Source organism: Eulemur rufifrons, chromosome 2, assembly GCF_041146395.1.
Source record: "Eulemur rufifrons isolate Redbay chromosome 2, OSU_ERuf_1, whole genome shotgun sequence".
Lineage (NCBI taxonomy): Eukaryota > Metazoa > Chordata > Mammalia > Primates > Lemuridae > Eulemur > Eulemur rufifrons.
The window spans coordinates 81,691,081-81,717,649 of NC_090984.1; the positions used below are offsets into that span (position 1 = coordinate 81,691,081).

At 32.7% G+C, this 26,569-nt stretch overlaps 1 protein-coding gene across 1 annotated transcript in view; it reads right to left on the bottom strand.

Annotated features, from left to right (window-relative positions):
• Positions 1-26,569, bottom strand: part of MAP4K5 (mitogen-activated protein kinase kinase kinase kinase 5) — a 98,888-nt gene that overhangs the window by 47,128 nt on the left and 25,191 nt on the right. Inside the window, exons 4-11 of the mRNA XM_069464805.1 lie at positions 14,786-14,876; positions 14,271-14,335; positions 10,612-10,667; positions 6,831-6,878; positions 6,700-6,742; positions 5,846-5,918; positions 2,039-2,170; positions 77-139 (exon numbers count right to left, since the gene is read on the bottom strand). Of these exons, the coding sequence (XP_069320906.1) occupies positions 77-139; positions 2,039-2,170; positions 5,846-5,918; positions 6,700-6,742; positions 6,831-6,878; positions 10,612-10,667; positions 14,271-14,335; positions 14,786-14,876 (571 nt within the window). The remainder of the gene's footprint in view (positions 1-76; positions 140-2,038; positions 2,171-5,845; positions 5,919-6,699; positions 6,743-6,830; positions 6,879-10,611; positions 10,668-14,270; positions 14,336-14,785; positions 14,877-26,569) is intronic.

Genomic DNA, 26,569 nt, shown 5'->3' on the forward strand with positions numbered 1-26,569 from the left:
TCTTTAAAATAAGAGAACTCAACCTGTGCCCCTTTTGACTATAAAATTCCACAAAACCATATATCCTTTAACTCACCATTTTGTTTTGTCCTTTAGTTTTGGAGGCTGAAAATTACTTTTTGACATTAAGAAGAGAGCCCTGAAATAAAAATTTCAGTTAAAGAGCAATGCCAAAATACTTTTATTACTACATCTAACAATCAAAATGAATATTCTGTAATGAATTGATACAATGATACTAAACTACCACATATGTAGGTACTGATGAAAACTGCTTTGGGATGTGGAAATGAAATTATTTATATTTTAGATAGCCTATAAAAAATTTCTCCTGACTACAGAGAAGAACTTTAAATTTCTAACAAGTCTGTATTCACAAAGCAAAGCTACTAAATGTTAAAGAAGAGTTTTATTACCATACTGTTACATATATGACCAGTATTATATCCTAAGCATATGTCTATATAATTGTATATCATTCTGTAACACACAGAAATAATATGTTACTTTAACATTAGGTTGTATGTTTCACCAAAGACTGGTCTCCACAATTATTCTGGATATATAGGCAAATTGTATGTACTTCCTGACCAATTTTCTTTTTTGGACAATAATTTCCAACATTCTCTTGTTACATATAAGTCCATCTATAAGATGATTTTGTCTACAAATTCATCTTTGACCCATTTTCCTATGGGGGTAGAAGGAAAGAGGATGGAAGGAGGAGGTTCTAAAATCTATATTCCCAACATTTTAAGATATTTTAAATATTCTGCTTTATCTTTATCTATATTATCTACATGCTTACCAATTGTTACACTATTAAAATTACATTAGATAATACTGTATTCTTTTTTCAGTAATAATCAATTTTCTATGTTGCTTTGGTTCATACATATATAATAGCTGCCCTCAACTGTTAAATAATTTGCTTAGCAATTCATCAACTATTGGATATTTAGATTTTTTTCACTGCTATCTGGAATGGAGAATTCTTAGCGTTTTCTTTTCTTGGATCGTTTCCTAAGTAGTGGAATCATCGGAACATTTGTTTTGTACTTAACAAATAACATCAAGTTACTTTCCTAGAGGTCTATACTTATCAGCATTCCAGCTACAAGCAGGTATCTTTTAACCTGTATATTTTTAGTTGTTCATGAGGACAAATAATTTTCCATGTTTCTTTAGTATCTTGTACTTGCTCATAAACATTAATCTATCTTTGGCCTGTAGTTTTGTAATGAGTTCCTTATGCCATCATGCCCAGCTAATTTTCCTATTTTTTGTGGAGATAGGGTCTCGATATGTGGCTCAAGCTCGTCTTGAACTCCTGATCTCAAATGATCCTCCTGCCTTGGTCTCCCAAAATGCTAGGATTACAGGCATGAGCCACCATGCCCAGCCCTTATATAGTATATATTAATCTGTTGTCAATTATATGTTAGGAGAACGTTTTTCTCATACTGTGGATTTTCCTTTTAACTTTACACCATTTACTTTAAAAGTTTAAATTTTAGCCCAATTTATCTTCTCCTTCAAAATGTCAAAAAACTTTTCAAAAGCCCTCAAATTTTTTCCTGAAAGATGATATATTCTAAAATGTAAATGATAACTATACTCAACATAGGCACTTCTTCATTATCCCTAGACTAAGGAGAAAGAAACAAAATCAAATGTAATTATAAAAATCTCATCTGCATTCTATCATTTACTTATAACTCCACATAGGAGAAAAAAAGAAAAAAGATCAATTGATGGAAGAATGAATGTAAAGGCTCAAAAAGACTTTTTTACAATAACTGTCATCTCCTAGTATGATTATTTGTTTTACGGCAAAACTTCAAACAGTATAGACAACTCATTCTGTGTTGTTTTCAGAGTAGTAATACAGGACAGGTTTTAGATGAGATTACTCCTGAATCCTTTACAATGCTTTTACTATTTTTCATTCTTAAAAATGAGCATGTAACACCTGAATTATCAGTATTTATTTATCAGACTTTATTAATAACTGTATAATTGTAAATAATGAGAACACCTCATTGGATGAAGATCAAACATAGGTGGCTGAAGTTCTCCAAGTTCAATTGCTGTTATTCCTACTGCCCAGATATCACAGAGTTGGTTGTAGCCACCATTTTTCTCCACTGCTGCAACTTCTGGGGCCATCCTAGAAGGAATCAATGAATATAACATTTTTATTTTTTAAAAAATGATATGAAATCTGCTACTTCTTGTTATAATCACTACACTTGTTGAAGGGAAGGAGGCTGAGGGGTGTTTACTAGGAAAGAAGAAAATTACTAGTAAACACTTAAATATTACACATATATCCTTTTAAAATTCATTGTTTAAGAATCTTAAATCCCTCATCTGAACGCTAGTGCTCTAAGGAAAAATCTTACCTTACTCTAGTTTCTGTTTTGTGAATCTTGTTATATAATATCGGAAAAGAAAAAGAACTTAAAACCCTGTGAACGTTAAAGAAAAGTTCTCAAAGGAGGTGAGACGTAATGCCTCAGTAGGGAGCAAAGAAGGTGGGGAGCCTGAACATTTCAGTCAGAGGAAACAAGTACAGATTCAGGAGACAGGGAGAGCACATGAAACACCTGGAGAGGTGAAAGGACAGTGCTTGCTACTCAATGTGTGATCATCTATAGACTGATATGGGCCATTCACTGCGGGTTACCAGTTTGTGGTAAGTACAGCAATGAAGAATAAGCATTTATTCTTGTCAAAATGTATGATCATTTTTTTGTAATTCATTTTTATCTTATTTTACAAAAGTCTAAGACCGTAATGGACAGGAAATGAAAAAAAATTGTCCTTCACAACAGATGGTTTGAGAGGGTCTAAAAAGTATTTGAAAAATAAACCTCAGAAGTAGAGGCTAGATCATGAATGACCTACTAATTATAAAAGGAAGTTTACACTTTAGAGTGACAATGACAGGGACTCACTGAAAGATTTAATCATCAAGGACAAACTTAATCTAAAACTCATGGCAACATGAAGGATAGTATGAGAGGAGGTGAACTCAGATAGATGAGTTAGAAGACTTTTCAAAAATAAAGGGAAAAATTATAAAGGATTTCTCAAAGGCAGTGGTAGAAGGAATAGAACAAAAAGGGTTGATTAAAGATATTGAGTTGAGTATAAAATGCTTGTGGAAACTGAAGGAGAACTTCTGTTGAACAACTGTTGAATATATAGAAAACTGAAGGTAAACCGAGCAGCTGAGTTGGAGTTATATTTTTGGGAGTCACTAGTGTATAATAATGATGGCATCAGAAGTTATAAAGTGTAGATTACACTGCTCTGGGGAAATACTTTATTTTTTTTAATGTTTACTAATTTAAAATCAATTTATATTTATTAATATATTAATATCCACAGAGTAAAAGTTGCTCTTACATACACTTAGATTTCAAAAAGTTATATTAACATATTGTCTCTCAATGTAAGTGTGGTTAAGGATATAAGATATGTATACTAAAAATGCTAACACGTAGATGTATCCTATATGCAGTGTTACATACATAATAATAGGGAGAGGAGTAAAGAGAAGAAAATGATCACCATGGAGCAAGATGACTGAAGGTAAGTTTCACAAAAGGAAGAGGCTGAGCTAGAGCCCAGAGAAGGCAAATTGGTTTCATATCTTCTGCCCACTGGAATCAGTTAGTGGTAGCTAAATGGAATGTTCAGTTGACCAACATTATTGCACCTCCTGCTTAGTGGGAAATGGATCAATCAGTCTACCACAGGTGAAGAAAGGCAGAATGTGAGCCACTCTTAAGAATGGGCAGGATTTAAAATAAACACAGGAAAGGGGTATTCTGGGAAGGTAATAAACAAACCTAAAGTAGTAGTATTTCATCTGGTATAGTCAGGGTACAAAAAATAAGACAATTTTGACAAAAGAAGAGCGTTCACAAAGAGGATAGTCACAGACAGAGACTGAGGGAGGGAAACAGTCATGTGAAGGAAATTCTACAGGTAATCTAATTCATTTATATTTTCATTTAATTTTTATTGAAATGGTATTTAGTGAGGCATTTTTCTGTTATAAAAAGTGGTATGTGCTGACTGAAGAGAATTTGGAATATATAAAAAAAAATATGGGCCAGGCACAGTGGCTCATGTCTGTAATCCCACACTCTGGAAGGCTGAGGCAGGAGGATCACTTGATCCCAGGAGTTCAAAGCCAGCCTGGGCAACACAGTGAGACCCCATCTCTACAAAAAAATAAAAAATTAGCCTGCCATGATAGTTCATGCCTGTATTGCTAGCTATTCAGAAGGCTGAAGCAGAAAGATCACTTGAGCCCCAGAGTTTGAGGCTGCAGTTAGCTATGATCTTGCCACTGCATTCTAGCCTGGGTAACATAGTGAGATGAAAGAAAAGAAAAAGAAAATAGAAAAAGAAAAAGAGAAAGAAAAGAAAAGAAAAGAAAAAGAAAGAAAAAAGGAAAGAAAGAAAGGGAAGGAAGGAAGGAAGGAAGGAAGGTAGGTTGGGTAAGCATGATTCCACCTGAAGACAGCCACTATTTCACATATTTTGACCATAATTTTTACTTACACAAACACACATACCTTTTACAAAATGGGATTATATTGCATATGCTACTTTTAATCTTGCTTTTATGATTAACAGTGTATCATGAGCTTATCTGCTGACAATCATCTTTAACAAGATAAATTTTAGTAGCAGCATATGATTCCAATGAAGTGAATAAATGTACATAATTTCCTTAACTAATTTTTGTTGCATATTATTTTCCCTCAATTTTTCATTAAAATATGACAAACCTCTTCATATATAAATCTCTATGCCTCCCTAATAAATTTTTACTTATAAATAAAATAATTCCACTAAGTGGAATTATTAAGACTAAAGAACATAAGCATTGCTTAAGATTTTTGAAAAATATTACTGTCAAATTATGCTTCTAAATTGTTCTACCAATTTCCACTTTCACTGTCAAATATTTAGCAATAGTGGGTATTATTCATGCTTCCAAATATTTTCCAATTGGATAGAATAGAATGTCACTATTTAATTTGTATTTTTGTTCATCAAGGAAGATATTGTTCATATTTTATGACATCTCATATGTATTATTTTAATAAGTCCCTGCTTCTAATGAGATATTCTTTTTATTGACATATAATAACTTACATATTAAAGATATTAAGCCTAGTTTGGCATTTTTTAGCCAATAGTTCCTGGTCTTTTTACTTACCTTTTAATTTTGTTTAAGCTGATGGACATATATAAGTTTTAAATTTTCATGTAGTTGAATCTATCATCCTTTCCCTTTAGAGTTTTATTCTTTCATGCCCAGAAAGTCTTCCTCAACTCTTAAAGCAGATATTTATTGATGGCTTCAATTTTATATTTAATTACTTCCCATCATATACAATTTATTTTGTCACTAGGTGTGAGATACAGAGTTACTTTAAATTTCTTTCCAACTAATAAATTATCCAACATTGCATATTAAAGGAGCTAACCCTTAGGTCTAGACTAAAATAGAAGCAATACCAGAAGAAAGGGTAAGAAAATTACAAGAGATAATACAAGTCTTTTGAAAATTTCATACCTATGAGTCCTCTCATTATAAGATCCCAGGGACAGCAAAAATTGTTAGCACTTCAACAGAGGGAAAGCTGGACGATGAAAATGAGTACCGAAGTTCTCTAACCCAATCAGAAGTAAGATAGTATCAAGGACATGAAAGTATGCTAACTTTCAATTATCACTTGTATTACCAAGTATCAAGGTTGATTGCTAACCATGAAGAAATGAAAATGCACCAAATTCAATGATGGTAATGTCTTACCAATAAGGGGTGCCAATGAAAGATTTCCTTTTTGCAATGGTAGCTGTTATTTTTGCAGCCACGCCAAAGTCAGCTGGTGAGGAAAAAAAACAGAAAATTTTAGTTCTTTTCAATACAACAACCAGTATTTTTAAGTTTCACCCTTAGGCATGGCATTATTAATACAGATATTAATGTTAGGAAAATGTACATAAATTGAATACCTAAATCTCTTCTTGCTTGGTTCATAACAATCATTAAAACAAAAGAATCTATTTGAACTTTAATGGAATGAAAATGTACTGTAGTAAGAAAAAAGTTAATAAAAATATTTTTATTTCAAGCACAATGAAGTTAATTTGGAAAAAAGACTGCAAAAAATAAAACACATGGGAAACCACACACCTGGATTTCTTTTATCCTAACACAACAATGTTAGCATTTGGATGTAATGTTTTGGAAAAGTCTTTTTTCTATGTATAAACTTTTTAATTGTTGTTAAACATGGTTGTAAAAAACTGTATATATAGTTCATTTTTGTCACTTAACACTTCAGGGGATTTTACTCTCACATATTCATAAATATTAATGATTGATAATATGCTATAAGTAGATTTATCATAGCATTTTAAATTGCTAGACTTATATTTGCATTTTTTCTACTATAAATAATATGATTAATACTACTGTGACTATGGATTTTCCATCTTTAGGATTAATTTCCTTAAACTGAGTTTTGGGAGTAAAATTACTGAGTCAAAAGATGAAAACTATGGTGACTCTTCATATGAATATTAAAATTGTATAATGTTAATTCTCATTTAAAATTTTATTAAAAATTTTTTGGAAAAAATTAAGAACTTGAAATAACATACCTAATTTTACATCACCATGGTCTGTCAATAAAATATTTGCACCCTAAAACAAAAATACAAATACTATTAAATTAGCATCATAAGATTTCTTCCAACAGAATTGGCAATTTAAACATAATAAATGAACTTACTTTGATATCTCTATGCATTTTGCCTTTAGTATGCAAATAGGCAAGACCCTGAAGTTTAAAAAAAAGGTATGTATTAGCAAAACTGCAAACTTGAGTCCTGAATTTTTTACTTAAATTCTTATTATTAATAAATAAGAAAACCTTTCTGGAGGGGAATCTAGATCAGTTTCTTTTTACTAATCAATGTTTACTATATCTTGAAGATTTATAATTTATTTTCTGGTAAAAATCCAAAATATTTCACTAAAACATTATCATCACAATCAAGCTAAGGAACATATCCATCATCCCAAAAGTTTCTTTATGCTGGGCCTCTTTATAATTCTCTCATCCTTTCCCCTCCTGCCCTTGGCAAACACTGGTCTGCTATCACTAAAGATCAGATTTTCAAAGTTGTTTGGCTATTCTACATGTTCTGCATTTCTATAGAAATTTTAGAATCAGCCTGTCAATTTTTTTTTTTAAAAGCCCGCCTTAAATTTTGATTGGGACTGCACTGGATCTATAGGTTAATTTGGGGAGAATTAACATTTTTACACTGGGTTTCTGATTCATGAACATGGTATATTAATAGTTCTCAATTTATTTAGGTCTTCAATTTCTCTCAGCAGTTTTGTAGTTCTCAGTATGCTGGTGTTAATGCATCTTTTGTCATATTTATCCTTAAGAATGTCATATTTTTGATGTTTTTATAAGTAGTATTCTTTTAATTTCTGATTGTCTATTGCTAGTATATAGAAATCTAATTAATTTTTGTATATTGATCTTGAATCTTGCAATCTTTGTAGCCTCATTTGTTAGTTCTAGTAGCTACTTTGTAGATTCTATTTCGTTTTCTATATAGATGACTATGTGGTCTGTGAATAAAGAGAGTTTTACTTCCTACTTTCCAAACTAGAAGCCTTCTATTTCATTGTTTTCTCTTTTGTTATTGACCAAAACCTCCAATACAATGTTGAAAATAAATAGTAAAAGCAGGTCCTTGCCTTATTTGACTGATACTGGGGGAAAAGATCCAGTCTTTTATCATGAAGTATGACTTAGTTGCAGGGTTTTCATAGGTGCTCTTTATTGGGTTGACCAAGTTCCTTTCTATTCTTAGTATGTTCTGAATTTTTATCAGGAATGCATGTTGGATTTTGCTAAATGGTCTTTCTGTGTCTACTCAGATGATCATATGGGTTTCCTTTTTTAGTTTGCTAATATGGCCAATTACTTGAAATAATTTTTGGATGTTAAGCCAACAAACCAACATTGCATTCTAGGATAAACTCCACTTGTTTATGATGTATTACCTTTTATCATATATTACCATTATCTTTGCTAAACCTTTTGTTTTACTTTGTAATTTTTGCACATATTTTTATGAAGGTTATTAGTCTGTAGTTTTGTTGTAATATTGTCTGATTTTGGTATCAGAATAATGCTGACTCATAAAATGATGTGGGAGGTATTCCCTGCTCTTCAATTTTCTAAAACAATGTGTATAGAACTGGCATTATTTCTTCCATAGCTGTTTGGCTGAATTTACCCTATGATATCATCTGGCTTGAAGTTTTCTTTGTTAAAACAGACATAAGATTATTTAGGTTATTTCTAAGTGAATGAGCTTTGGTAGTTTGTATCTCTCAAGGAAATTGTCTATTTCATCTCAATTTCACACTTTATTGGCATATAGATGTTCATAAAATTCTCTTGTTATCCTTCTAATATCTGTACATTCTGTCATGATATCCCATCATTCATTTCTGGTATTGGTCATGTGTTTCTTTTCCTTTCTTGTAGATAGGTCTGCTGGTGATTAGTTCTTTCAGGTTTTTAAGTCTGAAAAACTATTTTGCCTTTGTTTTTGCAAGATATTTTCTTTAGGTATAGAATTCTAGGAAGACAATTTCTTTTTAGTACTTTAAAGATTTTCCACTATCTTTTCACTTGATTGTTTCTAATAATAAATCTGCCATCATCTTTTTCCTTATTCTTTTGAACATAATGCATCCTTTTGTTCTGAGTGCTACTAGATTTTCTCATTATCAAATGAGCAATTTGATTATGATGTGCCTTAGTGTAATTTTTTTTCATGTTTCTTGTGCTTGGGGTTTGTTGAGCACTTTGGATCTATAAGTTAATATTTTTATTAAATTTGGAAATTTTTCAGCTATTATTTTTTCAAATATTATTTTCTGCCTCCCCTTTTCTCTCTGCTCCTTCAGGGACACCAATTATATCTGGCCACTTGAAATTGTCCTACAGCTTAATGATACTCTTTTCATTTAAAAAAATTCATTTTTCTCTGTTTCATTTGAGATATTTTCCATTGCTATGTCCTCAAATTCACACGATTTTCTTTTTTTTTGCAACGTGTAATCTACCATTAATCCCATCCTTTGTTAAGTCCATCAGACACTATGGTCCTCACTGTCCTTTATTATCTGATGTCTAGTTTCTTGAAAACCATTGTTTCATATATTTTGCCTACTTTCTTTGTTTCAGATAGCATAATAAACCCACTTCTTGTTACTCCATTTTGACTAGATGTGGAAGTTTGTCAGCATGATAGAATTTTAAAATTGGAACTAATCTTGGAGGTAATCCCTTGCTAAGCCTCATTTTATATAGTCATGTGTCACTTAATGACAGGGATACATTCTGAGAAATGCATTGTTAGGCAATTTTGTCATTATGTAAACATCAGAGTGTATTTACACACACCTAGATGACACAGCCTACTACATACCTAGGCTACATGGTATAGCTTATTGCTCCTAGGCTACAAAAATGTACAGCATGAATACTGTAGGCAATTATAACACAATGGTGGGTACTTATATACCTAAACATAGAAAAGGTACAGAAAAAATATGGTGTTATAATCTTAGGGGACCACGATCATATCTGTAATCTGTTATTGACTGAAATGCCATTATGCACTGCATGACTACACTTGGGGAACTAGAACTATATAAGAAGTTAAAGTTATACACAAGGGCCAGAGTGCAAATGTAAATTTAGTTTTTTGTCTTTTTTTTTTTCCACTTCCACTCAGTACTCTATTACTTAAGGAAACAATGAACTCTGGAAATTAAAATATAAATAAAATGAATTTGCTAATAATTCTCTACTATACCTGTATAATTAGGTTTGTATTTTATGTAAGTACAATATAGTAGATTTCTATGATATATGAATATTACAGAAATATACACAAACACATATATATAAATATTGGAGAATTTACTTTCATTTATTTCACAGTAAGATTTGGCAGTGGTATGTCTTTTCTTTTCCTTCCAAAACTCATGGCTCTAGGTCATGGTATGTCTTTTAAAGCATGTGGGAACCAACTCTTTTCAAACTGACTAGAGCTTTGTCTTAGATCAAGTCAATCTCCCAGTTTGTAAAATATGGAAGAACAATATATAGAACATCCATTTCATTTCTAAATAATTTACACAATCTAGAAAATGTAGGAACAGAAGCATCAACTAACAATTATTTGTTATAAATTACCAAAATATAAAACACATTCATTACTGCTTAATCCCTCCTCCTAATTTAAATGTAGAATACCACATATGATTATTGTGCATATCAGCATCAGCTTAAATGAATACTTGTGACTCATTCGTAAAAGAAATAACTAGTTTTACAGAGTTATAATAAAAGAGATTAATGGAAAAATCATTTTGGTTGGCCCTTTCTCTTTTGGGCAGATCACCATTTTATGGTTATAAACTGTGAAACTATTAATAGAATTGTCAATCTATATAAGCAAATATAGTACCTGTAAAGTTTCTCTGCAGACATAGGCTATTTGCAGTTCTGATAATGGTCCAGTAACTAAAAAGAAAAAGAGACCACTTTGGTATACAATTCAAACATAACAGATTAAAAGCAATCTACTTAAAAAATGAACTATCATGAAACAACTTTTGCATATATCATTAGATGACTTCTGAACACAAGCATGTATTATTTTTGTAATCAAGAAACAAAAAAAAATTAACACAGAGAATTTTAAAATGTACTTTAAAAATAAAGGATTTAACTCTGTAACTGCTTTGTTCAGTGAAAATATTAAGCACTCATTATGTACAAAGCATAGTAGTAGGCATCACAGGAAGGTATATAGAAAGCAATGGACAGGTTCTCAATCCTGAACAATTTTCTAAAAATAAAGAAACTAGACAAACATATAAAACTAATTACAGTTATACAGAGAAATAGAGAACCACAAAGAGATTGATCATTGAAATAAACTAAAAGGCATCATATACATTTTTAAAGGTCAAGATACCATTTCTTTAGTACAATTTTTTACCACACCTAGCAAAACAGAGAAGCATCATCAGTAACCAGCTCACTTTTGGCAGAGATAGTAGAGATCTCTTCCTAATATCCTAATAAAATCCTTCTTATGCAAGTACCCAACCAGAGGCTTTGGAACTATGCCTTTCAAACCATGAGAGAGAAAATCTGAGGTGCTGTCTGCTGCCAATAAAACCAAATCAGGTACTCAAGTGTATTCTTTACTTAGAGAAACATTTTACTGCATATTTTAATCAGTGTCTCTCTATACCCACCTAGGAACTTAAAATTTTGATTCTTAGTAACTTGGTAGAATAGCAGTAATAGGAAATCCACTTAACTAACAGCATCTAATTTATAAGTGTAAATGTTCTTGATTATTATTATGCTATCTAGTATACTATTTACAGGGATGGGTACTTCTAAGATTCAATTTAATTCAACAAACATCAGGTTTTAATAATAGAAAATATTAATAGAAATTCCACAAGGAAATAAACTTACTGTCTCAAAACAATTCTTTAAATTTAAAAGGAAAAGTAGCAAAAAAATGCAAGATACATAGTTTGATTTTATCCTTATTAAGAGTTCTCTCATTTTGTAAAAATGTGAATGGATAAAGATCACAATTATTGAATAAAACTTTTCATGTAAAAGATAATACTTTATAAAATCATAGAAAAAACTGAAATTCAATGGCACAGAAAATTTTAAAGCCACAGATAGATAGTCTGAATCATTATATTTTGTGTACCTGTCATATTTATGTGGTATTAAACTTTTTTTTTTAAGACAGGGTCTCACTCTGTCACCCCAGCTAGAGTACACTGGCATCATCAGAGCTTAGGTATTAAACTTTTTTTTTTTTTTGGAGACGGACTCTCACTCTGTTGCCCTTGCTGGAGTGCAGTGATATCATCATAGCTCACTGCAGCCTCAAACTCCTGGGCTCAAGTGATCCTTCTGCCTCAGCCTCCCAAGTAGCTGGGACTATAGGTGCATACCACCACACCAGACTAATTTTTCTATTTTTGTAGAGATGGGGTCTCACTCTTGCTCAGGGTGGTCTCAAACTCCTAAGCTCAAGCGATCCTCCAGCCTCAGCCTCCCAGAGTGCTAGGATTACAAGTGTGAGCCACCATGCCTGACCCAAACTTTTTTTTTTTTTTGAGACAAGGTCTCACTCTGTTGCCCAAGCTGGAGTGCAGTGGAGCAATCATAGCTCATTACAGCCTCCAACTCCCGGGCTCAAGCAACCCTCCTGCCTCAGCCTTTGAGTGGCTGGGACTATAGGCACAGGCCACTGTGCCTGGCTGATTTTTAACTTTTTTTTTTTTCGTAGAGACAGTGTTTCACTATGTTGCCCAGGCTGGTCTCAAACTCCCGGTCTCAAGTGATCCTCCCACCTTGGCCTCCCAAAGTGGTGCGATTACAGATGTGAGTGACCATGCCTGGCCACATTTTTCAAAATAAAGAGGCAGTGATAAGAGTTTAGGCATCAGTTGGAACTTTTTTTGTTATGGGTTATTTGTTGTGATAAAATTAGATTATTATATTTTAAAATTTATAATTTAAGTACTATATTCATATATTTCTATTATAATTCAGAATTTTACTTCCGAGCCTTGCTTCCCTTCCCTTAGAAGTAATGACTTACCAATTTGGTAGATATCCTTTCATTTTACTATGCATTTACATTCATATGTATACTTATAAAAATATAATTTTTAAGAGGCTAAGTATGATCAATTATGCTATACATATTCTTTCACAATTCACCTTTTCCATTTAAAAACAGGCCTAGGCTGAGCATGGTGACTCACGCCTGTAATATAAGCAAGCTTTGGGAGCTAAGGCAGGAGCATCACTTGAGACCAGAAGTTCGAGATAAGCCTGGCAACATAGTAAGACTCTGTTTCTATAAAAAATACTTTTAAAAAAACTAGCTAGGCATAGTGGCACATGCCTCTAGTCCCTGCTACACAGGAGGCTGAGGTGGAAGATTGCTTGAGCCCAGGAATTAGAGGTTAGAGTGAGCTATGATCATGCCACTACATTCCAGCCTGCATTACAGAGCGAGATCCTGTCTCTAAAGAAAAACATTTTTAAAAAAATAAATAAAAATGGGCCTTAAGGAGATATATCTAAGTTAACATATATGAAGCTACTTCATCTTAAGGGCTGCATGGTATTCTATATTACAGGTAAAGAGTAGTTTATTTAGTCAATGCTCTGTTGACTGACATTTTAAAACTTTGACTTCTACAAGTTACAAATTATTATTTAAATTGGAACAGCAGTTCTGTTTTAACATCTACTGTGGTTGCATTTGTAAACTGTGTGACTGAAATTTGGTAAGGCTTCCAATATAAAGATTTCAACATAGAAATGTGAAAGATTTGTAAACTTTTAAACATTTGTTTAAAAATTTTTCACATAATTCTTAATAACAAATTATGCAATGCATAGTTGCAATGGGAATTTTACTAGTCCACGTCCATGTTAAACAAGGAAAAAAAAAACATTAGTTTATAAGGATCCAAGGATAGTCTTATAAATTCTAGAAATTCAAGAAATTGTTAGCAATAAAACAAATTGGAAGCTAAACTGTAGAGCTAAAAATAAAACTATTTCTAAATAGAATTATGAAGCAAAGTCAAATTCAACTCAAAGCTAAGGTGAAAACTAAATTAACAGAATGCTAAATAAAAAACTCCAAATTTTCTAAAATACATTTTAAATACAAAATTATAGTAACAAGTAAATTGTATTTCTAATTGGCAGATTAAGTTACTAAGACAGACACATACATGATTTCCTTTTTATGAGTTATTCTTTGTATTCCCATTTACGAGGAAGTTTAGGCAGTTTCATTTGTAGATAAAACACTTTCCTAGAGACTATATCTAAAAAGTAAAATTTGGATTGTACAGATACTTTTGGATTTCTCAGTTCAGGCTCAGGCAAATTTAACTGAATAACCAACAAAAATAAAATTTAGATTTCTTTTATGCAGTACTCTGGGAACAGAAAAGAAGAATATAAAACAGTAAATCTACCTGGTTAACTGGAAATGTCAAACAACAATCATTAAAGTCAAAGTTGTTTTAAAATGTAAAGTCAAATTAACAGTACCATGGTAAATATCTTGAAGTGATCCGCCACCACAGTATTCCATACAAATCCACAGCTTTTCCCGACTAATATGAAAGACAAAGAAAATTATATTAGTGATTCTCAATCATTGAAATACTCTAAGGTTCTCAATTTTCCAGCACACCAAAGTGCAGGATGATTGCAGAATACAACAGGAAACTGCCATGCAACCTCTCCTCAATATACAGAGCACATCACTTTCAGCTTTGTTTCACCTTAAATGGTTTAGAGTGTGACCAGTTTTATAAGTTAAAACACTTAACTAGTAATCATTCATAATGTTTCATTAAGGTTGCCAGAGAAGATATAAATGGAGATGTCATTATTAATATAACAGGGAAGATGGTAAGAAAACCCTAGAAATTTTAGAACTTTAGACAACATAACTTTAAAAATACACAGATATAACAGCACTTACATGAAAAGGAGGGAAAGTGGCAGCAAGGAGTATATAAAATACAAAGAAAGAGCAGATGCTTTTTTTTTTTTTTTACCTGAGATAACTCCCAAAGTAGGCAACGATGTTGCAATGTTTACATTCTTTAACCATAAATATTTCTTGTTGAATCAAAGAAAAATCATCTCCTAAAAAACAAAGTAAGTTGGTCACCATGTTGTTCAAAATCTCTATATAGAAGAAGGAAGAAAAACTTTATAATAAACATTAGAGATGAGGATTTAAGCATTCTCAATACTTCAATGGAAATGTAAACTGGTAGATTCTTTCCATCAAGGCTTAAGTCTTAAAAATGTACAAAATCTTTGAATCCACAATTTCACTTCAAAATTTTTTTCTTAAGGAGATATGCACAGAGATAGATGGGTATTCACAATGGTGTGGTTTAGTAATGAAAGAATGGTTAAATACATTATGGTACAGTTACAAATACTATATTATAGTTAAAAACATGTTTTGATATTAAAATAGGTTCATGATATATTAAAAGAAAAATTTATTATTACATTTAATTACATATGTATATAGAAAAAGTATTTCAAGAAACACATGTAATGGTTATATCCGGTTGGTAAAACTGAAGGTAATTTTGCTTCCTTCCTTTTTGATTTGTATTTTTCAATTTGTCTATCACAAACCCATTTGAGTTAACTAAAAAAAGTTATATTAAAATAAAATATTGGTTATTTATGGGAATTGTATGGTTATCATGGGAATACTGCTTAGAATGTGTACTGTCACCATCAAACTCCATTTTACATGAAAATCATGTTTATTTTAGTAAAAGGATTTTATTATGTATATTGCATAAATGCAGTATAATGTAGAAATTAAGAGCATGAGCCTTGGATTAGGCACTCCTGTATTCAAATCCTGATTCTGACATTCACTTGATCTGGGACAATTTAACCCTGCTGAGCCTCGGTTTCATCTGTTAAGTAAGTAGCATTTAGATTCATTCTACCTACTTAGCTTCTTCATCTACCACTTTCCCAAACATTCCCTACATTTTAGCAATATCAAGTTGCTGGCCATTTTTGTAACAGATTGTTATGCCCCCGTGTTTCTGATTATGCAGTTGTATTTATTCTGTGTCAAATGTGGGTAATGTGAGAAAGAGGTAATGCACATAGTGCCCTGACACAGAATAGATACAACAACAATATTATACTGGAGACTGAGAAAGATACAAAAGAAAGTGTTCCTTGTTAGGACATCATTATAAAATATTTTTCATTAGATATTGTTTTACAGTGGTCTTTGAAAAGCAACTTCAAGTTTAAAATCAGTGGTGTCCACATAGACTCTGGCTCTAAGTTAAAGTCATCTTAGAAAAACATACAAGGCCAAGAAAGAAAAATTCAGAAATTAGGACTCAAATAAAATCTTCACAAAAGCCAGAGATATTTCCCCCTTTATATTTCCAACTCTTTGAATTCAGAGCCAAATAAAAGCTATAAGTATTTTTGCCATGCCATTAATAGCTTTTATTTTAATTTTAATTTTAATTTTTATTTTTTGAGACAGAGTCTCTCTTGTCACCTGGGCTAGAGTCCTGTGGCATCAGCCTAGCTCATAGCAACCTCAAACTCCTGGGCTTAAGCGATCCTCCTGCCTCAGCCTCTCGAGTAGCTGGGACTACAGGATGGGGTCTTGCTCTTGCTCAGGTTGGTCTCGAACCGCTGACCTCCAATGATCCTTCAGCCTTGGCCTCCCAGAGCTGCTAGGATTACAGGCGTGAGCCACCGTGCCTGGCCCCATTAATACCTTTTAAAGAACCAATCATTACTGATATGGTTTAAGCATATATTTGGTTTAACTATTAATACATCAAATTTATTTATAATCATTAGAATGTTTTTCAGCAGTCACTTCATGTAAACATTAACTGATAATCCAGTTATAGGATTTAGTGTTAACACTTTTAAAGGATTATAGGCCAAATCAGGGTACAATCTTCTAACTAAATAAAAGTCTAAGTAAAAATCTTTAAAAATAATATAGATTTTATGTATAAACTGGGAAAACATGTATTATATGAATGGTTACATATACCTTAAATATAAGAGTACAATGGTAACTTTTTATAATTGAAAATTTGTTTCTTAATGGTCTGCCAATGAAAGAGGATCCAAAACAAGATGATCTCATGTTCCTCATTATCAAGTTAGGCAGAAGCAGTTAGAAAGCCCTGAAGGTTACAGCAGAAAGTTTGCCCACCCAGGAGTAGAGGGAAGGCACTGCTTTCTATGTCCATTCATGGGCACCAGAATACCATTTCTCTTTTTAGATTACTCCTCCACCTGCGCCTTTTCCATTACAGCATTAAAACTTATTCTTTACACACGCTAATTTCCATCAAACTGGCTAAATTCTAGCCCATCCTTCTTTGGTCAAGAAGTCCTGAATTACAAAGGAAACAAGAGTAAAGAAACACCTAATTTTGTTAATATATGCTATTCTTTGGATTCCCACCTACTCACTTTTAAATGTGCACAGAAGTCTTATATCTGAGCTGTGCTGAAAAATTCTTCAGTTAAGTCTGGGATTTAGAACACATTTTCTCACAGGAGTAACTTCACATATGGTGCCTAACTTCTTCTCAATGGTGTCTAAATTCTTAAACTGACCTGTAAAAGTCAATAATATAGCTCAATTAATACTACTAGTTACAAACCACTACTTCTTGGGGGGAAAATTAGCTCTGAGTTCCACCCCGAAACTATGCCCCCAGCAGTAGCTACATGAGGTCCCTACCAGGAGAGGTGGGGTCTTGGTAACAGTGAGCAATAGCTTTTTACAGCTGTGGCTGGAAGCAAGCGTTCACAAGCAGAAGTCATTAATAATTAAAATGTTTGGGAACTGTGCCTTCTTTAATATACACAATTGAGTGAGTAAACTCCAATTCTGGGTATACTCTTTACATATCTGTTTCATTATTGTTTTAAACTTTAATGTGAAGGGGGTAGAATCTTCTGTGAACTGCAATTGTACCATGGAACAGACTTACATAAGTATTTTTGTAGTCTGTCCTGAGAAGTAGACAAGCTAAATACAGTTACCTGTCACAGATGTAGGTATTCTTTGATGATCTACATCAGCCGCATCAAAATGATCTGAAATCCAACCTATTTTAGTCTCCTCATTCAGTGATATGCCAGACTAATGCTACTTTCCACTGAGATGTGGCATAAAATCCACTAGGTTCAGAGGCCTTAGGCCTGTAGGTTCCAGTTCTGTTGCTCATGTATAAATGGGTTTTAAGAAGTATTTGTTCAAAGGAAAGAAGTTGCATTCTTCATACTCTGGCAATATAAGGATGAGACTAGTTGAGAACCACAGAGCCCCTTATCTTCAGTTTTGACCATGTACCTATGGTTTCCATTTAAATGTCTTGCTAGCACCTTGAATTTTATATGCCCTAAGGGACCGATACCCTCTCTTAAAAACCAATGTCTCTTCTTGACGTCTCTGTGTTAGTAACACTCTTTTCTTTTCTTTTTTTTTTTTTTTTTGAGACAGAGTCTCAATCTTGTCTCCCAGGCTGGAGTGCAGTGGCATCATCATAGCTCATTACAACCTCAAACTCCTGGGCTCAAGTGATTGTCCTGCCTCAGCCTCCAGAGTAGCTGGGACTACAAATGCATACCACCACACCCGGCTATTTTTTCCTATTTTTGGTAGAGATGGGGTCTGGTCAGGCTGCTCAGGCTGGTCTCGAACTCCTGACCTTAAGTGATCCTCCCACCTTGGCCTCCCAGAGTGCTAGAATTATAGGCGTGAGCCACCATGCCCCACCAATAACACTTTATTCTAAAGGACTAACCACTGCCAGCCTGTCTGTAGCCCTCTTAAGATAATCCACCTCCATCCAGCAGAAGCTACTGTTTGTGCCATGTGACCTTTTACTTGCTAAAGGCACCACAGTGGAAACTGACCTGAAAAGAACGAATCCATAGCCTGGCAAGAGATTAATCACATTTGATCTCTTGAAAATGGGAACCAAGAAGACTGAGTCAGCTGCTAGTTCCCAGCAGAATCACATTAAAACTAGAATATTAGAATAAGAGTTCATGAATGACTATGGTTAAGGTTCCTAGAGATGTCCTACTGAAAACCTGGCTTTTTGTCCTTATACAGGAAAGGGAGAAATCCACCAGAGATTGAATGTATGGGTATGTTTTCCCCTCCTCTCTGATGAGAGCAGTTGCTAGTTGCACCAAAACATAGTCAGAGATAGCTGGGAATCACTGAGGCTGGATGCTTATTACCTCAAGCTCTTTAAGGGATTGGAGGGAGTGGGGCATGTGAGAGAGAGAGAGAGCGAGAGAGAGAGTGTTAGGGAACTCAGCCTGATACTCCTAGGAAGACACAGTGACCCCCTTCATCCAGAAAAGGGAACCATGGGGAGCCAAGAGGAATAGCAGCTCTGTGTCTGAGATTGTAGACAGTGGAATCAGTCCAATTAAAATGATGATTAAATGATTTAAAAGCTCCTAAAACTGGCTTGGGCCCTGGGAGGTAGTTGTAAAAATGAACTGAGAAGTGTAGATATTAGCTATAGCATTCTAGGTTCTAGATAGTATTAATACTGGGGATTTGTGTTTCAAGTTTTTTTGAAAAACCATTGTATTACTGTTCAAGTTTAGCATGTTCACTAACACTAGAGCAATGATCACAGCCTCTACCAGTATTTCAAGGCTGACATTGAGAGACAGATTTGCTAAATAAGGAAAGTAAACACTACAAAATCCTGAAGGCCAAGTTTTCTGATGGAAAAACTCTACTACTGTCCCTGTTCCTAAGTCACTTCCTGCCTAGCAGTATACTGCAACCCTAAACTACAATTTTTAATTGGAGTGGGCAGCCCACCCCTCAAACCAAGCTATCCTATAAAAATATAGGCCTAGAATCTGTGGTCACTATAGAGGCTGGTCTTTGCTCCCACTTTCTTAGCTTTGAATACTTAGCCAATGCTAGTGTTTACTCAGCTATCAGCTGCTTCTGCTACAATCAGTCCATTTAAATAGGTTCAAATTAGATTCTATTAATGCCAAACTCAAAACATTTGTAAAAACATAATAAGAAAAGATAAGACAACTTAGAAGGAAACAGACTAGAACTTTAGGGCCTTCTGATACTATGGGCACATTGACAAAAAGAGCTCAAGCCTTGACACTCGGGATGTGAACTGGAGTTGCACCCCTCGTGTTTAAGGGTCCTCTGGATTATATTTGGATTCAATACCCTCTTAAAAATTTCTTGTATTCAAATGAGTCCTTAAAAAATAGTACTTGGAAAATGATTAAAAAACAATATACCCTCAGATTAAAAAAAAGTACTACGCATTAAATTTGGTTGTGGCAAGATGAAAGGCAATAAGTTTCATCACACTCTTCCCTCCAATAAAACAGTAGTAGATAATGGATTTAATACTCTGGTAATTAATGGAACCAGTATCTATAATTACGTGGACGTCTGTCTCTCCAGAGCACAAAGTCTACTAGGTCTTAAACCCCTAAAATTCTGTTCTATTCATGTGACAAGGTTTTGGGAAAAGCTATAAGCTTGATTAATACCAAAAAATATCATCTAATATTATATACTGAACTTTCAAAAAGTTCTAATATTTCCACAAAAAGTATATTACCAAGCATTTTCCATTTATTTCATCAAATATTAACTGGTTTATAATTTTATATTTACTATAAGCATTTCTACATCATTGTTCATATATTAAAATTATTAACATATGCTTCTGAATTGTATTTCCTATTTTAATTCCCTATTATTAATAAACTTTAACAAAACTATCAGAAACATGTCCATCTTATATGGGCATCAATAGTGGAAACTACCATTTTTTAAGCTAAAAATAACTTCTGTGTTTTATTCTGTATTATTATATCCACATTAATATACCTATCTTAGAAAAGTTAGCCAATGTAGAAAAACATAAAGAATAAAATAAAAATCACCCATAAATACACCATCTAGAGACACCTACCATTAGCATTTCGATGTTTTCTTCCACTCCTAAGTATATAATTATGAGGTTCTTCCCCTCACATAAACAAATTGGACTCAGACTCTACAGTTTCACAGACTATTTTCATTAACCAATATTTTGTAAGCATTGCCTATGTCATTAAAAATCATTGAAAAGGCACCCAAATTGGAAAGAAACAAGTAAAACTATCTCTGTTCACAGATGACATGATCTTGTATGTAGAAACCTAAAGTCCACAAAAAAATCTGTCAGAACTAATAATAAACAAATTCAGCAAAATTGCAAGATACAAAATCAACACAGAAAAATCACTTGCGTTTCTATACATTAACAATGAACAATCACAAAAGGAAATTAAGAAAACAATTCCATTTACAATACCATCAAAAAGAATAAAATACTTAGGAATAAACTGAACCAAGGAAGTGCAAAACTTGCACACCGAAAACTACAAAACAGTACTGAAAGAAGTTAAAGAAGAAACAAACAAATGGAAAGACATCCCATGCTCATAGATTGGAAGATTTAATATTGTTAAGATGTAAATACTACCTATAATGATACACAGATCAACCAATCCCTATGAAAATCCTGGTAACATTTTTTGCAGAAATAGAAAAGAATCATCCTAAAATTTGTATTGAATTTTAAGGGACTCTGAATAGCCAAAACAATATTGAAAAAAAAGAACAAAGTTGTAGGACTCACACTCTGATTTCAAAACATATTAAAAGCTACGACAATCAAAATAGTACTGGCATAGATAAACATAAATCAACAGAACAGAATAGAGAGCCCAGAAATAAACCCTCACATGTATGGTCAAATGATCTTTGACAAGGGTATCAGGACCATTCAACGGGGAAAGGACAATTTCTTCAACAAATGGTACTGGGAAAATTGGGTCTCCACACGCAAAAGCATGAAGCTGAACCCTTACATTAAACTATATACAGAAAGTGACTCAAAATGATTTGAAGACCTAAATATAAGATCCCAAACCATCAAACTCCTAGAAGAAATCACAGAGGAAAAGCTTCATGACATTGGATTTGGCAGTGATTTCTTGGATATGACACCAAAAATACAGGTAACAAAATTTATAAATCCTATATCTGATAAGAGGTTAATATCCAGAATATACAAAGAACTACAACAACAAAAAAATCAAGTAACCTGATTAAAAAACGGGCAAAGGACTTGAATAGACATTTCTCCTAAGATAACATACAAATGGCCAATAAGCACATGAAAAAATGCTCAATATCACTAATCAGAGAAATGTAAATCAAAACCACAGTGAGATATTGTCTCATATGCATTAGGATGGCTACTATTAAAAAACCCAGAAAATAACAACTGTTGGTGGGGATGTGGAGAAGTTGGAACTCCTGTACACTGTTGATGAGATTGAAAAATGTTAGAACTGCCATGGAAAATAGTATGGTAGTTTCTCAAAAAATTAAAGGCAGAAGTATCATATGATCCAATAATCACACTTCTAGGTATACATCCAAAAGAACTGAAAGCCGGATTTCAAAGAGATATTTGCATACTTTGCATACCCATGTTCACATCAGTACTATTCACCATAGCCAAGAGGCAGAAGCAACCCAATTTGATATAATGTTCACATGTGAATGAATAAAGAGAATGTGGTATATGCATACAATGAAAACTACGCAGACTTAAAAAGGAAGAAAATCCTATCATATGTTACAGCATGGATAAACCTTAAGGATATCACACAAAATGAAATAAGCTAGTCAGAAAAGGACAAATACTGTATGGTTCCACTATATGAACTATCTAAAGTAGTCAAATTTACAGATACCAAAAGTAGAATGGTGGTTATTAGTGGTTACGGGGAGAGGGCAAAGAGAAGTGTAACAAACAACATTAAGAGTTTCAGTTCTGCAAGATAAAAAAAGTTCTATATATCTATTTCACAAAAATGTGAATATACTTAAAACTACTCCAACACTATACACTTAAAAATGGTTAAAATGGAAGTTTGTGATATGTGCTCTTTAGTAAAATAAAAAATAATTTAAAATGATGTGAATATAGCCCAATTTATTCATTACATTACAGTTGGATATTCAAGTTTAAAAATACTCTGTTTAAATATGTATTTTAAAAATAAATATCCAGTAGCCTAAAAAGTTGTTTATCATTTACAGCAATATTGCAATACAAAAATTAGATCTTTTAATTAATATGTGTAATATCAAGGAATGTTAAACGCTTTCTGTACTAAATACCTTTCTGAAATTTATGAAATGAATCAATATAGATAGATACCAAAGGGAAAACTGGTTTTAGTGGTAGCTCATTGTACAGTGAATAAATTAGTAGCACTATTTTTGGCAAATCAGTTAATCCAATGACAAATATTCTATCAGCTAACTTTCACACATCCACGAAAAATATAGTAACACAATAGTGACAATCTTGTGAATTTGATTGTTTTAGTTGGTAGTAAGGAAATATATTTTTTCCCATTTAGTAAAATGAATGTAGAACATTAAATGGAATAGTCATTTCTAACAACACATTTTCTTTGGGATACACATCTTAGATTCTTAAAACTCACATAGAGAAAAAAGTCTCGATTAGTATTAAATTTACTAATTTAGAATCTGAGATTGAACACCAATTTAGTATCTTACATTAAAGGTATTTTCATTTCAATTTTACGTGTAGTTCAAAATCAAATTGCTAAACAGAGCACACGTGATTTTTACCTATTAAATGGCACAAAATTTCTATTAAATCTTTATTAGTTTTCTGTATCTATTGTTTAAAACCAATAAAAGAACATTTTTGGCATGTATTTGTGCCCTCGAATTAACATTTTCTAGCAATTCAGACTTGAACTGGCCAAAAAGAAAGATAGGGTACAAATACTTTACAGAATGTTTTTTGAAATCGAGATTGTTAGATTTTTAAATACAAATTCTGAAAAGCAAGAACATACTACTTAACCAGAATAGCTGACACTTGTCCTATTTGGCCAAAGCACCTGCCTTGGGATTTCTTTCAAGAACATTCACAAGGCAAACTAATGGCTGTTTAAATCTTATACTTTTTGACTTTTTAAAATTTACTCTACTCTCTCTGCTTATACTTCCAGGAAACAGGATAAAGTATTTCCTGGAAGTATAAGAGAAGTTTTAAACATCTATTCAAAGACATTTAAAGATTCTGACTTACTTTGAAAACTGTCTAACGAAATACATTTAACTTATTTTATTAAAAATATGGAACTATTTGATGAATATTTCCAACTTAGTATTTCAAAAAACAAGCAAGCAAGCAATTGCATTAATCATCCTGGGTAGTGATTTTATTAAATTCCATCTCTGTAATCAAGGCTTATAGTATTTAACAAACTGTAATTTTTATAAGTTTAAAATACTATTGTGTAGTTTCACCACAAAAGAGGGATAATGGAAGGAGAAGACAGAGGGGAAAGGAAAGTTGGATTCTGATGGTAAGCTTTCTCAGGAATTTTGTTCCTGCTGCCCCTGGCTGTCAGTCAGCACTAGCTACAGACTTGTTAAGCAAAATGAGCATCTATAAAATGAGTTAGATGGTAGGCTGAAATTCAGACAAGAGAGAAAAATATGGTGGCATGCATTATCATGATATCTGCCGGCTTTTCTAGGGCATTCCTGACCTAACCAAAGAAATAAAAAATGCAACTAAAAATCACAATGGTATCATTGGTATTATTTTCAATGCTAATCACTGTTAAGTCGAACTCTACTTAACGCCACCATTTGTAAGACTGTGACTATATTTACTAAGTGTCAACTATAAAAATGAGATAGAAATGGTTAAGTCATTCAGGAAAATAATCATTTGCCTGTGTATACAAAGGGCAACAAGAACACAGGAAGTAATGCTTACTTCATTTTCTTTTATAATTATTTTTGTGGCTAATTAAAAAAACAATTCTCTGTGATAATCTATTTTCATTCTTAAATCTAAGGCTTATTTTAGCATTTTTATGACTATTAGGAAGACCCTCAAAAGCAATCTGCTTAAGTAAAATTTGAATATAATATAAAATTAAATTGCCAGGGGCAAGTCAGTAAATCTGAAATAAAACTTAGGACTCTAAAATTACTATAAACTTTAATATCCTATTTTTTTTTAATTTTACTTTTAATTTTACTTTATTTTACACTTGTTGCAGAGTGTCTTCCAATCACCAGCTACTGAGCAAGCTGAGAATGGAATGGGTACCTCTGCTAGGCTTGCTTTCCCTTCTGTTTCCGAAGTCCTATTTTTAACTGTAGGGGAAAAGTACTATTAAGTTTACAGCTGTGATTTCATTCACTTAAAAAAAAGTCTTGTTTATGTTTTACCAGACATAAGGTTTTTTCTAGGTCATACTGGCAAATAATTATCTTGTCATGTCTAAATACAATTCTAAACCAGCTCATCTGTTAAATCAATACAAGGAAGCACTTTTGTATTATACTGGCTTTAGAGCAATTTTTTTAAGTTGCCAAATACAGATGAGAATTCATTTTTGAAATACAGAATTATCTGAACTGAATATTGGGAAAATCCATTAGCATATCATCATATTTTGACCTAAACATTCCCTTTAAGTCTGTTCCAAAAATGTGAAAAACACCATGTACTTTGTCTTTACTGACAATGCTAAAAAACCATCGATGCCCCACAAAAATTCTATAGCAAGAAAAGAGGAAGTAAATAAATATAAGACGCAGAAGATATGAACAATTCATTTTCTTTACACAACAGTGTTTCAAAATTTCATGGGACACAGGAACATAGGAAGTAATGTTTACTTCATTTTCTTTTATAATTATTTTTGTGACTAATTAAAAAACCAATTCTCTGTGATAATCTATTTTCATTCTTAAATCTAAGGCTATTTTAGCATTTTTATGACTATTAAGAAGACCCTCAAAAGCAATCTGGAATATGAAAGGAAAAAAGAAAAAGGTGAGTTAAGGTGATAAAATGAAATAAAAAGAATGCTGGTAAAGTCAAGGGGGGAAAAACTGAGGAAAAGTAATACCCATATAGAACTAACAAAAACATTAGAAACAATTAAGTAGTAGAAGCAGTATTAGAGACAAGTAATTCACCAAAGTGATGGCAGATTTTTAAAAAAAATCACAGAAAATACAGACAGAAGATACATAAAGATAAACATAACCGGAGAGAAAACAGACAAGAAGTGTAGATAATTGACAGCTAACATGATCAATTGTTATTCCTAAGATATATATTCTGTCAAAATTACTAATTTCAAATACAAAGAAAGAAACACCAGTTTCTGCTACAATCAGGCAGAAGTATTATAGCAAGTCACCTAAAGGGAAAAAATATCAGGCAGACCTTACTGTTCTCGTCAACAATATTCAAGGGAAAAAATGTCTATAGATTTTTTTTTTTGAGGGTGGGAAGAGAATATGCCATGCAATCATTGTATACCTAATCAAATTGTCATTTTTATTAAAAGGTGAAAGACATCTGTAATACTCTTCTGTAGAAGGAATATTTACTGAACTGTCTAGTATGTACCTATACTGTCCCAGGTGCTGAAATACAGCAATGAAGACAGTCGATCACCATTCACAAGGATCTTATATTCAAGAAGAGAGATACAGACAAATAAAATATACATAAATAAACAAGAAAAGTATCAGGTGGTCAAATGTCCATGCAGAAAACTAAAATAACAAGGGTCTGGTGGTTACTTTAAATTGGCCTCTCTGAGGACATGACAGTTAAGCTGAGATCTGAATAACCAGGAACATTCTG